General features: G+C 44.4%; 1 protein-coding gene across 7 annotated transcripts in view; it reads left to right on the forward strand.

Annotated features, from left to right (window-relative positions):
* The window catches only part of MATCAP2 (microtubule associated tyrosine carboxypeptidase 2), a 66,132-nt gene extending 62,047 nt beyond the window's left edge, over positions 1–4,085 (forward strand). For all 7 annotated transcript variants that reach the window (XM_054559313.1, XM_002818052.6, XM_054559310.2 and 4 more), the window contains one exon: positions 1,392–4,085. In XM_054559313.1, the coding sequence (XP_054415288.1) occupies positions 1,392–1,550 (159 nt within the window). In that variant the 3' untranslated portion in view covers positions 1,551–4,085. The remainder of the gene's footprint in view (positions 1–1,391) is intronic.
* The last annotated feature ends 11,415 nt before the right edge of the window (positions 4,086–15,500 follow it).

Genomic DNA, 15,500 nt, shown 5'->3' on the forward strand with positions numbered 1-15,500 from the left:
GGAGGCGAGAGGATCACTTGAGACTAGGAGTTCGAGACCAGCCTGGGCAACATAGCAAGACCCCCCTCTCTACAAAAACAAAAACAAATTAGCCGGGCATGGTGGCACATGTCTGTAGGGAGGCTAAATGGGAAGGATCGCTTGAGCCCAGGAGTTTGAGGCCACACTGAGCTGTGATTGCATCACTGCACTCCTGCTAGGGTGACAGAGAAATTTAAAATTAAAAAAAAATTTAAGAATAAAGATAATTTATAGAACTTTAAAAGCTTCCTCCTTAAACCTAATATAAGTACCTGTGAGAAACTAGCTTCTTAAATAGGAGAATTAAAAAGATGTGAACTTTTTTACAAAAATTCAAAATAAAAGCAAGAAGATGTAATACAAATCACAAATCATTATGTATCCTAAATTAAAGAGAAATAGGAACCTAATATATGGATTGAGTATCTCTTCTCTAAAATGCCTGGGACTAGAAGTGTTTTGGATTTTGGATTTTTTTTTAATTTTGGAGTATTTACATTCTTTACTAGTTGAGCATCCGAAATCCCCAAATTGGAAATTCCACATGCTCCAATGAGTATTTTCTGTGAGCATCACGTGGGTGCTCCAAAAGTTTGCAGCATTTCAGATTTTGCATTTTTAGATTTGGGATGCTCAGCCTGTATAATTGTGCTAATTTTCTAATTTAATAGTATGTCATTTATATTCTAGTTATTTTGTTGATTCTTTTATTTCGATTTAGCCAGAAGACTTGTTTGGTTTTAGAGTCTCTCTCACACACAAATATAGTAAGTATGGCTGTCTAATTTTTAGACAAACTGAGTAGGTTCAAGGTAGAGTATTAAATCAAATTTGACTTTTTAAAATAATCTTTTAGGCTGGGCATGGTGGCTCACGCCTGTAATCCTAGCACTTTGGGAGGCCAAGGTGGGTGGATCACCTGAGGTCAGGAGTTTGAGACCAGCCTGGCTAATGAAACATCATCTCTACTAAAAATATAAAAAATTAGCCAGGTGTGGTGGCGGGCGCCCGTAATCCCAGCTACTCGGGAGGCTGAGGCAGGAAAATCACCTGAACCCGGGAGGCGGAGGTTGCAGTGAGCCAAGATCACGCCACTGCACTCCAGCCTGGGCAAGAAGAATGAAACTCCATCTCAGGAAAAAAATAATAATAATACTCTTTTAATATGATCATGGTATAAGGGGCAGAGAAATACATTATTATTTAACACAGTGAAGAAAATGTAAGTCACTGATTTTCGTTACTTTGCAGCTATTAAAATAATTTGACAAATGATCTGTATACTTTCATTTAAGGCCCAGGGAAGAAATTCATCCTTAAAATGTACATTGTAGTTACATTTTTAATTTAACTCATCTTCCTTTTTTCAGGTTTCTTATGAAGATGTGGATCGCTTAAAAGGATTGGCAGTTACCGAAAACATGAGGGTCCCTCATTTCCTGCAGGACCATGGCCGATATATGGAACACTTAGAGAAGATCATGGAAGTGAATGAACTGACTGACAGGGAACTGAAAGATCTTATATAGTAATTAGCATTCTGGCAAACATAGCTAAGCTATGCCTCCATGTATATTACCAGTTAGGTGCAGTTAGCACCAGAAGATTTATAAAAGAAGAGTGACTACTTGTGTTTTCTGAAGAAGGGTCTTCAGTATTCAGCAGAATTTTTAGGTTAAGTACAGATCTTAAACTATTTCCCTAAAATGTTTCTATAGGCTGCAGGGGAAAGTTATTCCTATTTTCTGAATCTCGACAGAGTCAGATGAAAATACTACTGCTGAGCATTTTTGAAGACTCTTGGTCAAATTGCATGATAAATTTCTGCCTGAGCAGTAAGCACTGGCCTACTGCTTCTGCCTAAATATGGAGGTCAGCTCCAACTGGAGACTGGCTGAATTCCATTGCTGGTCAGACTCCAAAGTTACATTTTATTTGATAAATAATGGTAATTATTCTCCTTTGAAAAATTAGTTTTGTGTTGCTCCAAAAAGCTAGCTATATCTCAGCTTTCTTATTTCTTTTATATGTTAAGGAATTTTAAAGGGCGAGGAAAAGCAATTTGAAAATTTTTCATTAAGTGTTTTATTTTAACATTATTGTTTCACCTTATCAGCTTATAGGAACTAAATTAGAGAATCACCTCTTTTTGTCCAGTTATCTCTTAACTACCTTTTCATTTGCTGAAACATATTGTACCCTTTAAAATTTTTTACAGAGTTTTAACGTCTTTTCCACTGCATCCTTTATAAAAATAAGTACAAATTCCAGAGAGGTTTTTCTACACGAATAAAAATAATTGGGGAAAGGCTACTCACCTTTTTTATGAAACAGAATATGTAACAAGCAGAGGACAAATAGACTGACCTGGTTAAATGTAGGTTCTGGATGTCGATGGGTAGCACCTGCAGTAAACTTGACCATGCTCTGAAAAAAGAAATTTCTGGGTATTGATGGTTTATAAAGCCAGCTTTGTGCTATTTGTTCAGTACATTTTATCAAATCTTTGACTTCATCAACCCAGTAATGACATAGTTTAAATTTTAAAATGAGAGTTCTGTTTTGCTGTATTTCTCCTGCTAGCCTAGCTTTGTATTTTATCAGCTTCAGTATATACTTGGATATATATACCTGGATTCAAACGGTTCTTCATACAACTTAATGATCAGAAAGAATGCTGCTGTAAACACCCCACTCAAGATTGCTGCTGGAATTTCTACCCAAAGCTGTCTGAGAGTTTATCTTTACCTCAGTGCAGGCTAAAATAATGGTGCTAATACTGGTAGATATATACTGTGAAGCCTGGTTCACATTCATGCTAGAAAATGATTTTGGGAAATCTTTTGCAGGAGACGTTACATGATTTTTCTCTTTCACGTATCTAGAAGGACTTGCCTCAAAGAAGAATGTTGCAGCAAACACGATATACTCTAGCTGGTGCCCAAAGGTTCTTGCAAAACCACAAATCTTGCTTTTAGCAGTAGAGGGCCAGACACTTTGGAGCATTGAAAGGCCTTAGCCCCTGCTCCCCAACTACGTGTCATGCTGGGTAGTGTGTGTCCTGTACATCTGTGTGCCAGGCTGGGGCAGACTGTGCCAATGCTCACCAAACACTAGAATCTGCTCTTACACCTCTAGCATGTATCTCCTTGTAGCAGAGTTGTGCACTTTCTCAGCATTGTGTAGTGTTTTCTAATTGCATCTAAAAACTTACCAAAAGTGATTGTGAAAACAGTGTCTTAGAAGTATAAACAGAAATGGCAATATTTATGGCCTGTGATTCAAGCCCAAAGGTTATAAATTCAACTTTCACAGGGAATAGCACTTCTAATCTTACTTTATGGTTTAAATATAAAGGAAAATCACAGCAGCCTTAATTTCCTGTTGGTAGGATCATTTGCAGCAGTTCTAGTTCCTGACTTTTAAAATGGATGAATATTATTTTCTCTTTGTCTGATTTGGAAAAGGAACTGCTTTTTTGCCTTACTGCTTTGGTATAAAGATGAAAAACATGAGCACTCTGCAGACAAAATGACCTTAAATTACATTGATTAAGATATTTTAAAAGTTAGCAGTGAACCAAAAATAGTTTCAGATTAGCAGAAATAAAGAGCTTTAAGCTTTAAAAGTTGAGATTGAATATTTAATGAGAGTTTATTAATTCTTTTTCCAGAAATAGCAGTAAGGTCAGTTTTTTTCCCTAAAATAAAAAGTTTTAATAAACAGAAAATTATAGCAACAGTACTTAGGAGAATAGTTGAAGATTGTATTAATTTTAATTATAATAGTTATTTGTCATAGGCTATTGATGATTAGAATTTCATTAGTTTTGTCCACTATAATTTTAAAAATAGTTGTATCAAATACAAATTCTGATAAACTGCTAAGTTTTAACACCAGACAGGATTCAAAGGAAATTAATGTTTGCAAACATAAATCCATAGTCTTCATTTCTTTATATTTTCACCTTTGTAAAAGTGTTTAAAATTTGTATTGTTTGTTTTGTATATCTTTGGGCATTTTGTGTCTAGCTATAATAAAAAGAAACAGTGCCAAGGTTCTCAGATGAAGTGTGTGGCTATATATGCATGTAACTTGGTTTCTTTGAAAACCCAATTATATTTGTATTGTGGTGTTTCTTTTTTATTTTGTGATAATTGTCAAAAGGACATTAATCATGCTTGTCTTCTAGTGCCGTTACTTCTTAGAAAAATATTATATTTACCACACTTCACCTTTTCCCTAGTTATTTTAGCTTATACTCTCATGGGACATATGGAGAAAGGAAAAGCAGATAGGTTGTATTAGTCTATTCTCATGCTGCTAATAAAGACATACTCAAAACTGGGTAATTTATAAAGGAAAGAGGTTTAATGGACTCACAGTTCCACATGGCAGGAGAGGCCTCACAATCATGGTGGAAGATGAAGGAAGAGCAAAGTGATGTCTTACATGGCGGCAGGCAAAAGAGCATGTGCAGGGGAACTCCCCTTTATAAAACCATCAGATCTCATGAGACTTATTCACTATCAATCATAAGAACAGCATAGGAAAGACTTGCCCCCATGATGTAATTACCTCCCACCAGGTCCCTCTCATGACACGTGGGAATCTTGGGAGCTACAATTCAAGATGAGATTTGGGTGGGGACACAGCCAAACCATATCAGAGGGACAATTTTTTTTCTTTTTTTGCGACGGAGTTTCGCTCTTGTTGTCCAAGCTGGAATGCAATGGTGCGATCTCGGCTCTCTGCAACCTCCACCTCCTGGGTTCAAGTGATTCTTCTGCCTCAGCCTCCTGAGTAGCTAGGATTACAGGCATCCGCCACCATGCCTGGCTAATTTTTTTGTATTTTTAGTTTCACCACGTTGGCCAGGCTGCTCTCAAACTCCTGACTTCAGGTGATCCACCTGCCTTTGCCTCCCAAAGTGCTGGGATTACAGGCATGGGCCACCGTGCCCGGCCTCAGAGGGACAATTTTGTCTTAAGGTACTATCCTGTTCATTTAGTAAACTTCTATGCAGAATGTATCAAGCAGGACCTGTGCTGATTACCAGAGATCCTCTGGTGAATAAGAGAAGAGAAGAGGCACAGAAGAAGGTTATGGCACAGCCACATTCCCTTGACCAAAAAGTGCTACAGAAAAAATGTACACTCTAGTCAGTGGGTCTGCCTGTGTGTTTGAAGCAGAGAGGAAGATAATTTGCTAAATGGTGATTGTTCACGGGATTTTATTACTGCTTTTTGCAAAGCTTATGTTTGGAATAAAAGCACCTTCCCAGGGGAAGTAGTAGACCAGGAATGCAGTTGTTTGGGTCATCATAGGCCTGTGGGAGATCCCCTGAGACCTCCTGCAGATGACCATGGGAGCCAACACTGTATCAGAAGATGAGCATGAAGCCGGGATGGAGAGAAGAGTGCCCCATCAGGGGCAGGTAACCAGGTATAATAGTTTTCATGCTGCTGATAAAGACATACCTGAGACTGGGCAATTTCCAAAAGAAGTTTATTGCATTTACAGTTCCACGTGGCTGGGGAGGCCTCACAATCATGGTGAAAGGTGAAGGTGAAAAGCCCGTCTCACATGGCACCAGACAAGAGAAGAGAGTTTGTGCAGGGAAACTCCCCCTTATAAAACCATCAGGTCTCGTGAGACTTATTCACTACCACAAGAACAGCATAGAAAAGACCTGCCCCCATGATTCAGTTACCTCCCACCAAGTCCCTCCCACAACACATGAGAATTCAAGATGAAATTTGGGTGAAGACCCATCCAAGCCATATCATTCTGCCCTGGCCTCTCCCAAATTGCATGTCCTCACATTTCAAAACCAATCGTGCCTTCCCAGTAGTCCCCCAAAGTCTTACTTCAGCATTAACTCAAAAGTCCACAGTCCAAAGTCTCATCCAAGACAAGTCCCTCCCGCCTATGAGCCTGTAAAATCAAAATCAAGTTAGTTACTTCCTAGATGCAATGGAGATACAGGCATTGGGTAAATAACAGCCATTCCAAATGGGAGACATTGGCCAAAACAAAGGGGTGACAGGCCCCATGCAAGTCTGAAATCTAGTGGGCAGTCAAATCTTAAATCTCCAAAATTGTCTCCTTTGACTCCATGTCTCACACCGAGGTCACATTGATGCACAAGATGGGCTCCCATGGCCTTGGGTAGTTTCGCCCCTGTGGCTTTGCAGCTCCCCCATCTGGCTGCTTTCACTAGCTGGTGTTGAATGTTTGCGGCTTCTCCAGGTGCACAGTGCAAGCTATCGGTGGATCTACCATTCTGGAGTCTGGAGGACGGTAGCCCTCTTCTCACAGCTCCACTAGGTGGTGACCCAGTTGGGACTCTGTTGAGGCTCCCACCCCACATTTCCCTTCTGCACTGCCCTAGCAGAGATTCTCCATGAGGGACCCGCCCCTGCAGGAAACTTCTGCCTGGGCATCCAGGCATTTTCATACATCCTCTGAAATCTAGGCAGAGGTTCCCTAACCTCAATTCTTGAACATGTGGGAATTCAAGATGAGATTTGGGTGGGGACACAGCCAAACCATATGACCAGGCTTTGAATCCACACCACACAGAAGATGCCAAGGCTTGGGGCTTCCACCATCTGAAGCAATAGCCCAAGCTGTGCCTTGGCCCCTTTTAGTCATCACTGGAGCAGCTGAGATGCAGGGCATCAAGTCCCTAGACTGCATACAGTACAGGGACCCTGGGCCCAGCCCATGAAACCATTTTTTCCTCCTAAACCTGAGGGTCTGTTATGGGAGGGGCTGCCGCAAAGGTCTCTGACATGTCCTGGAGACATTTTTCCTATTTTAGTGATTAACATGCAGCTCCTTGTTATGCAAATTTCTGTAGCCAGCCTGAATTTCTCCTCAAAAAATGGGATTTTCTTTTCTATCACATTATCAGGCTGCAAGCTTCCCAAACTTTTATGCTCTGTTTCCCTTTTAAAACTGAATGCTATCTGGGTGCGGTGGCTCACACCTGTAATTCCAGCATGTTGGGAGGCTGAGGCAGGTGGATCACCCGAAGTCAGGAGCTTGACACTAGCCTGGCCAACATGGTGGAATGCTGTCTCTACTAAAAATACAAAAAATTAGCTGGGCATGGTGGCGCACGCCTGTAATCCCAGCTACTTCAGAGGCTGAGGCAGGAGAATCACTTGAACCTGGGAGGCAGAGGTTGCAGTGAGCTGAGATCATGCCACTGCACTCCAGCCTGGGTGACACAGTGAGTCTCTGACTTAAAAAAACAAAAAAAAACACAAAAAACCCAAGTCACTTCTCCAATGCTTTGCTGCTTAGAAATTTCTTCCAGCCAATACCCTAAATCATCTCTCTCAAGTTCAAAGCTCCACAAGTCTCTAGGGTAGGGGCAAAATCCTGTCTGTCTCTTTGCTAAAACATAACAAGAGCCACCTTTGCTCCCGTTCCCAACAAGTTCCTCAATTCCATCTGAGACCACCTCAACCTGGATTTCATTGTCCATATCATTATCAGCATTTTGGTCAAAGCCATTCGACAAGTCTCTCGGGAGTTCCAAACTTTCCCACATTTTCCTGTCTCCTTCTGAAGCCTCCAAACTGTTCCAACCCCTGCCTATTACCCAGTTCCAAAGTCGCTTTCACATTTTTGGGTATCTTTTCGGCAGCACCCCACTGCTGGGACCAATTTACTATATTAGTCAGTTTTCACATTGCTGATAAAGACATACCTGAGACTGGGCAATTTACAGAAGAAAGAGGTTTATTGGACTTACAGTTTTACGTGGCTGGGGAGGCCTCACAGTCATGGCAGAAGGTGAAAGGCACGTCTTACATGGCAGCAGACAAGAGAAGAGAGCTTGTGCAGGGAAACTCCCCCTTATGAAACCATCAAATCTCATGAGACTTATTCACTCTCACGAGAACAGCATGGGAAAGACCTGCCCCCATGATTCAATTACCTCCCACTGATTCCCTCCTGCAACATGTGGGAATTCAAGATGAGATTTGGGTGGGGACACAGCCAAACCATATGACCAGGCTTTGAATCCAACCCTTGGTCTGCACTTGTGAAAGTCTTGTCAGTCACCTATGGTTTTTATCCATTTTCGATAGCTAAAGGAGTTAATGTCTTGAAACTCATGGCAGGATGTAAAATACCTATGCTTGTCAGCAAGTTGTGGGAGCACTTTATGAATAGGTGGAATTTCAGTGGACAATCATTTCAAGAGACTATGGAGTTCTGGAGATTTTTTTCCCCATCATCGGGGTGAGATAAACCCGAAAAAATCCTGTCACCATATAGATTCAAATTCTTAATATGTAATGACCTAAGGTGTAAATATCCACATTTAGATAAACCAGATATTTTGTTCTCTTGCCATTTAAAAATGCCCCTATTATATTAGGAGTACTTTCCCACTTAATTACTGTTATATCTTCATTAAAATATGGTCCTACACATCAACTGACCCTCCTGAATGAAAGAAGACAGTAATTCTTTTTGTTACTCATTTGTGTTGGAGCTCTAATTTGCTCTTTGGTGAGGGAGTTGGAGTGTTCTAGTCAGCAATTAGACATTAATAAGCTGAGGCTGGGCATGGTGGTTCACGCCTGTAATCTTAGCACTTTCGGAGGCCGAGGCAGGTGGATGGATCACTTGAGGTCAGGAGTTCAAGACCAGCCTGGCCAATATGGCGAAACCCCGTCTCTACTAAAAATACAAAACTTAGCCGGGTGGTGGCATGTGCCTATAATCCCAGCTACACGGAAGGTTGAGGCAGGAGAATCGCTTGAACCTAAGAGGCTGAGGTTGCAGTGAGCTGAGATTGCCCACCACTGCACTCCAGCCTGGGCAACAGAGTAAGACTCTGTCTCAAAAAGAAAAAAAAAAAAAATTAGCAAGCAGAGAACATCCTCCAGTTTTTGAGCACCAAGGGCACCAAGAATCTCTGCATGCTTCTCCACAATTCCCCACTAGAGGGAGCACTGGCTCTTTTATTTTTCCCTTCTCCTCCCGCTCTTCTCCCTTCCAGCAGTTTATCTTTGACTGGAGGTCCCCTAAAATGTTTAATCTTGCAAGTTGACACTTGCAGCTAAATCCTAACCTAAACTCTGATTTCAAGCAAGTATAACTGTTGTAGGAAAGATGTATATGTTTTAAAGAACTCAAGAGAGGGAGTTACCGAAGTCTCCTGTAGGCCTATTCTAAAAGGTTTCCTCCTCCATCCAGTGTAAATTTCACACTGACAAATCTGTCATAAAATTCCTTGAGATGATTTGGCCTTAAAAACAATATATATATTCTGTATATTTACAGTTTTCAGTCTTGAGAAATATTTTGAGTAATATTTCATTGTGTCCATTTGAAGTAATATCTGTGTGAGAGATGAGCAATTCAAAATTCAGATCCTGCTTTATCTCACCAGCACAACTGCTTTAGACACTTCTCAGTGAATCCAGCTTTTTTCCCTGTTAGAGAAATGGGAGAAAGGAGGTATTTGGGAAAGTCACTAGATCCTCTGGCCAAGAGAAGCTTCTCAGCTCAACAAGTAATAATGTCCCACAAACTGAGATCCCCATTATTTCTTTTTGTTGGTTCGTTTATTTGTTTTGAGATGGAGGCTGGCTTTGTCATGCAGGCTGGAGTGCAGTGGTGTGATCTTGGCTCACTGCAACCTCTGCCTCTCGGGTTCAAGCAATTTTTGTGCCTCAGCCTCCCGAGTAGCTGGGATTACAAGCATGTGCCACCAAGCCCGGCTAATTCTTCTATTTTTAGTAGAGACTGGGTTTTACCACGTTGGCCAGGCTGGTATTGAACTCCTGGCCTCGAGAGATCTGCCCGCCTCGGCCTCCCAAAGTTCTTGGATTACAGGAGTGAGCCACCGCACCCAGCCCCATTGTTTCTAGAGCACAGGCAAGGCTGGGAAATTCACAGTTTCTAATCTTAAACTCCCATTTGCTTAGATAAACAACAGCTTTCTAGCTTTCACCAGACCCTGGATTCCCAGTAATAATGCATCCTTCAGACCCTTTAAGCCTCTGGACTGTCTTCAAATAAAATACTGGAAATTGCAGAGGTCTGTCTCCCTCTCATCCCAGCCCACCCTCCTCCAGGTACACAGACCTCCTGTAAACTGAGGTTCCTTCCGAGGGCTGTTAGGCAAACTTCTGAGGTTTTTAGGAGTTAGATATGTGACTGGCTTTATCTGAGACAATTCTACAAGAACATGAACATACTAAATGTTGAGGATGAGAATGAAGGCCTTTGCCTCCACAGCCTCCAGAAGCCATCTGGAAGCTGCCAATGGTGGGGGCCGAGGCTGTGGCTGGCTCCTTAAAATTTTCATCCTCTTATGCTTTCACTGCTCCTAGCTGGCAGCACATCTTCCACCCAAGAGCCTCAATGCCAAAACCACTCAGAGTCTGACTGCTTGCTAGGAGACCTATGAGACCCCTCTGGGAGTTAAGAATGAAGAGATCTGATTTCCAACTTCTCTGCAATTTGGTCTTCTTAGATAAATAAATGATGATCAATGCTGTTCAGAAAAATTCAGAAGAAAAACTTCAGAGAAATTCCTAGGGCTGCAGTTGCTTACCACTTCTGTAAATAGTAAGGATTTACCCAACATCAGTCTTGTTTGGTAATTAGATTAGTGAAAAAATCCTCACTGCCAGCTCCATTAGGACAGTGAAGCCAAGGACTTAAGACTTTTAATAAAATAGCCACAGTAACAATAGTTCTCCTGCTGTTATCTGTCTGTCAACTTCAATCCTAAACTTTTTCAGCTGCCTGGCTGATCTCTGACACAGGACCAGGTAGCTATCATCCTTGCTACTGAAAGAATCCCTTACCTATCCATTGAAAGCCACACCAAAATTCCAAGTAAATAAACCACCACAGTTCTTGACATTTCAGTCAGCCCTGTCTATATCGTCTTTAGTATTATTTATGGTAGGCTCAAACTGGGCATGATGGTACGTTCCCAGCTACTTGGGAGGCTGAAGTGGGAGGATCGCTTGAGCCTAAGAGTTTGAGGACAGCCAAGGCAAGATAGCAAGACCTCATTTCTGGAAAGAAAATATGTAACAAACACACACACACACACACACACACACACGGTAGCACCCTGTTTTAACCAACTCCCTCCACATCAGTATTTCTCAAAGTATGAGCCTCAGAGCACGGCCACCAATTCAACTGGGCCACAGGCCAGGCCTAGTCAATGTTTCATCATCAGACTCTGGGTTAGGGCTTAGGAATCCTCAGGTCAGGAAGTCCCACGGGTGATTCTTCCAGGTACCTACGTGTGAGGACCACTGCCCCAGGAGAAATTCTCCTTGCTGGATATCATGAAGGAAACTGGAGGCCTGGGGAATTGCCCCCCATCACTCAGCAAGTCTGGTGGTATCGACGGCCTAGTCCTTGCGTTCCTGATTCTGTCCTTGGGCTTTTAGAGTCCAGGGAATGGGGGAGATTTAGAGTCCGGAAAATTCATAGGATCCCTTCATGCATAGAACAGTATGGTGCCCATTTGCCAAGAGGTAAAGCCATCTCTGGAATTTCTATTTTAAAATGCCATTTCCAGGTATCTCAGAACTCAGAGCAAAGAGACTACCACACAATACACAGCAGGCCTGGGGCTGGAGCCTGTCATTCTTCTCTGGCTGTGTCCAAAGTAGCTGGTGCTGGTGCAGCCACAACCCCAGCCAATCGCACTCACTCCTCATCACTGGAGTCCTTCCTTAGTGTGCCTCACCCTGAGCATTGATCCTTTAAGTAAATAATTCATCATGATGAAAGTCAGCAAGACACTGAGGTGATTGCGTCCTCCATCACTGACTGTGGATCGGAATTCGGCTGGCTAAGCTGGTTAGGCACTCCCAGAACCAAAAGCACCAAGCGACGCCTGCCTTATGTGGTTTGACCCCAGAGCTCAGGAAAACAGAAGCAGGTGGGAAATCCCTTCCATGGCCTTTTATATCTCTCCCTTCTTCCTCCTCCCCAGGCCACCTGGAAGGAAGAAGTCAGTGAACCATCTCTTTTCCTGCTGCTCTCTTTAGCAGGCCTTCGAACTTCACTGCCCTTGCAGACACAAGTTTTCCATATTACCAAGCCCAGCCTGGCCACCCAGGCACACAGATCTGAGAAAAAGAGGGTGCCTCCCTCCATCCCTACCCTCCTGGAGGGATAAAGGCAGAAACAGGAGACACCCCTGGGAAGCAAGAGCAAGGCCCCAGGGTGCCTAGGACAGGACCTCACCTTTGCCTTTGAAGCTTATCTTTGCTAGCGCAGGCTGCACCTGCACTCCTGGCCTGCAGTGGCCCAGTGGCCTGGCCACCCCTGAACCTCTCCCATCTCCTTTCTGCTGTCTGTGTGTTTCTGGGGCAAAACCAAGCTCTCAGGTCAACTTCAGCTACTCAGCCTTCTAAGCAGTTTCCAGAAAGCAGGAAGTCGCAGGAAATGCTCCCTAGACTGTCTCATTTGCATGAGCCCCGCCCACCTTTGTCAAGGACATTTGTTTTCCGTGACCCTCCTTCCAATCTGACCTACCTTTCATTATCCCCCACCCACTGCACTCACTCCTTAGCTCAGTAAAACTCGAGTCCCTAATGCCCTCCCAACAATAATAATTTAATTAAATAATTTGTCGCAATAGAAGTCAGCAGGGTACTTGGGAATGGCATCTTCCATCACTGACTACTGGAAACTGGCCAGACACCGAAACCAAAAGCTGCAGGGCAATCCTGCCTTATGTGGTTTGACCCTGAAGGTCAGGGTTGCCCCTTCTCTCACTGGTGGCCTCTCTCATGCCCAGCAAACTCCTTCCAACAAGGGTCCCCTTGCCTATTTTTCAGTGGTGGTTTCAACTCTGTGCCCCCACTTCTGATGGGGCCCTGACATCTGGACTTGTCCCCCTGTATGGTGTTGGCTCCCACAAAGGGGCCTCCTCATGCTTGGCTGGGGACCGTCCACCCCGGACACTGCTCAGCTCTGCACAGCAGCCAGGATTGAAGGACATCCTCCAGACTGTAGAAAATCACCCCCATCCCCAAGGCATGTTCTGCATTTCTCAGTGCCATCCTGCTCACAGATTTGGGTGGTCTGGGGACTCCCCAAACCCTTCCATCCACATTGCACTCCTGTCTTCCCTAGAGACACTTGGCCACCACTGAAGATAATGATGGTGGTGATGATTTCGTGCCAAATATATTTCATTTCATCTTTATGACAATATTAAAGGTAGTAGACGTACCTCCATCTTTCAGGTAAAGAAACTGAGGCTCAGAGGGGTCGAGTGACTTTCCCAAAGTCACACCAATAGTAATTTCCAGAAAGGATTTGAACAGGAGTTTGGGCCTATAACACCTATTACAGCCCTGCGCTTAGTGCTACCCAGGGCTTCCTTCACTCTCTTCCTGTCAATGCCCTGAAAATTGCTTCAACCTCCAGCTCCACCTGGCACCTTTCCAGGGACCCACTCCCAAAGGGTGGGTAAATGTCACCCTAGCTCTGATGCTCAGACGCAGAGATACTGCAGAGAGGATGGGGTAGTGGTGGTGGAAGAAAGCAAGGGAGGGAGGGGACACCCTTGAGGTGAGAGACAAGCTTCACTGGTAACTCCAGGGTTTCTCTGCTCTCTGCTCTCTCCCTCCCCACATCAGGATCTGCCCTGAGTGACAACACCAAGAAAGGTGAGCTGGTGGAGACCGGCACCATCCCAGGTCTCCCTCAGCCTATTTGTTGCTGCTCTTGGCTACAGAGCCTTCTTTGGGGAGGCAGGCAGAGCCACATTCCACCTGACTTTGTGAGGCTGAGTAGTTCTCCTGCATTCCCTCTCTAAACTTCATTCATTCATTTGCTTTTCCAGTGCCATGATGTGCCAGGTTCTGGGGATACAGACGTGATCATCTATTAGTCTCCTAGGAGTGCCATAACAAATTACCATCAATTGAGAGGCTTACAACTAGAGAAATTTATTCACCCATGGTTCTGGAGGCGGGGAGTCCAAAATCAAGCCGTGAGCAAGGCCACTCCCTCTGAAGCCTGCAGGGAGAACCCAGCCTCAGATGCTGCTCTGCAGTGTTCCTTGGCTTGCAGCTCCATCACTATAATCTCTGCCTCCGGGGCCACTTGGCCCTCTCCCTGTTTGTTTCTGTTTTTTCCTCTTCTTATATGAATACCGGTCATATAGGATGAAGGGCTCACCCTACTCCAGTAGGACCTCATCTTAGTTGTGTCTGCAACGACCCTATTTGCAAATAAAGTCACAGTCTAAAGTACTAGGGGTTAAGATTTTAATATAAATTTTTGGGGGACACATTTCAGCCCATAACAAAAGGTAACAGCCTCCCTGCCCTCAAAACATCATCATGATCAATCATCACCATCGTCATCACCATCATCATCATCATCATCATCATTGGGATTGTCATCTTCAGGTAAGCTTCCCTCTACTTCTCTAGATGTGCAGTCTGGCTGGGAGGCAGGCCTGACAGCCGAGGCACTCCACGGTTTGATGTGTGTTCTCATGGAGGAATGTCCCACCCTTGATGGGAGCACAGCAGACCCATCATGGAAGGCTCTGGAAAGGCAGGTTTCCCCACCCGCTCCCAACTGCCTGGGCAGTTGACCTATAGGCACCCAAGTTCAACTTGTCCAAAACAGGGATCAGCATCTTCTCCCCAAACCTGGCTCTTTTCCTGAATTTTTTTTTTTTTTTTTAAACCTAACAAAGATCAACTTCTTAGAAACCTGAAGCTGGTCAGGGTGGAGGCAGAACTCGAACCCATGTCCCTGTGACACTCAACAGTGTCCCAATAGCCCACCTCTGCACTTGCTTTCCAGCCCCTCAGTCCTTTCTCTGAGACTAGTGTGACCAATCTGGCCCCCACCAGCTCTACTAACACCTTAGCCAAAGGACCGCACAATAATATGACGGCAACGAGAGCCAGCCCCCATCCCCGCCCCGATACCTGCCCTGCTCCCCGCACCGCGGCTGCAGGCCCCCTCCTCTACCTGTTCCTACTCCCACACAAGCCTGCAATGCTCCCCAGCGCTGCAGAACCACCTCAACATCCTTAGCCTGCCTTGGAAGAGCTGGCCTGTGGCTCCCGTCAGTCTTCTCTCCATATCTCGTCCTAAGCTCTTGCCAGGAGGAGCCACATCACCGCTGTCCTCCCTCCACACCCGGCCCTCCTGGTCCCCTCTTCCGGGGATGCCATCTGCTACTCACCCGGTCAGGTCCCCGCTCAAGGGGACCTCTCCCGGGAAGACTCCTCAGACTTGCCTCCAGCTGAGCGGGTTCTCCCTCCTTCCTCAGGTTCACACAGCACTCTTTATCTCGGCTGCAAACGTTTTTCTGCGTTTATTCTTAATTGTGAGCCTCCCCCTAAACTGTTAAAAGCCAGGCCACAGGTGTCGGAGCTGAGTTGGAATCCTGACTTTGTTGCCTCTGGGCGGCGAGGCCCAGGTACTGGTTACTT

Source organism: Pongo abelii, chromosome 6 (assembly GCF_028885655.2).
Source record: "Pongo abelii isolate AG06213 chromosome 6, NHGRI_mPonAbe1-v2.0_pri, whole genome shotgun sequence".
In the NCBI taxonomy this organism is placed as follows: Eukaryota; Metazoa; Chordata; class Mammalia; order Primates; family Hominidae; genus Pongo; species Pongo abelii.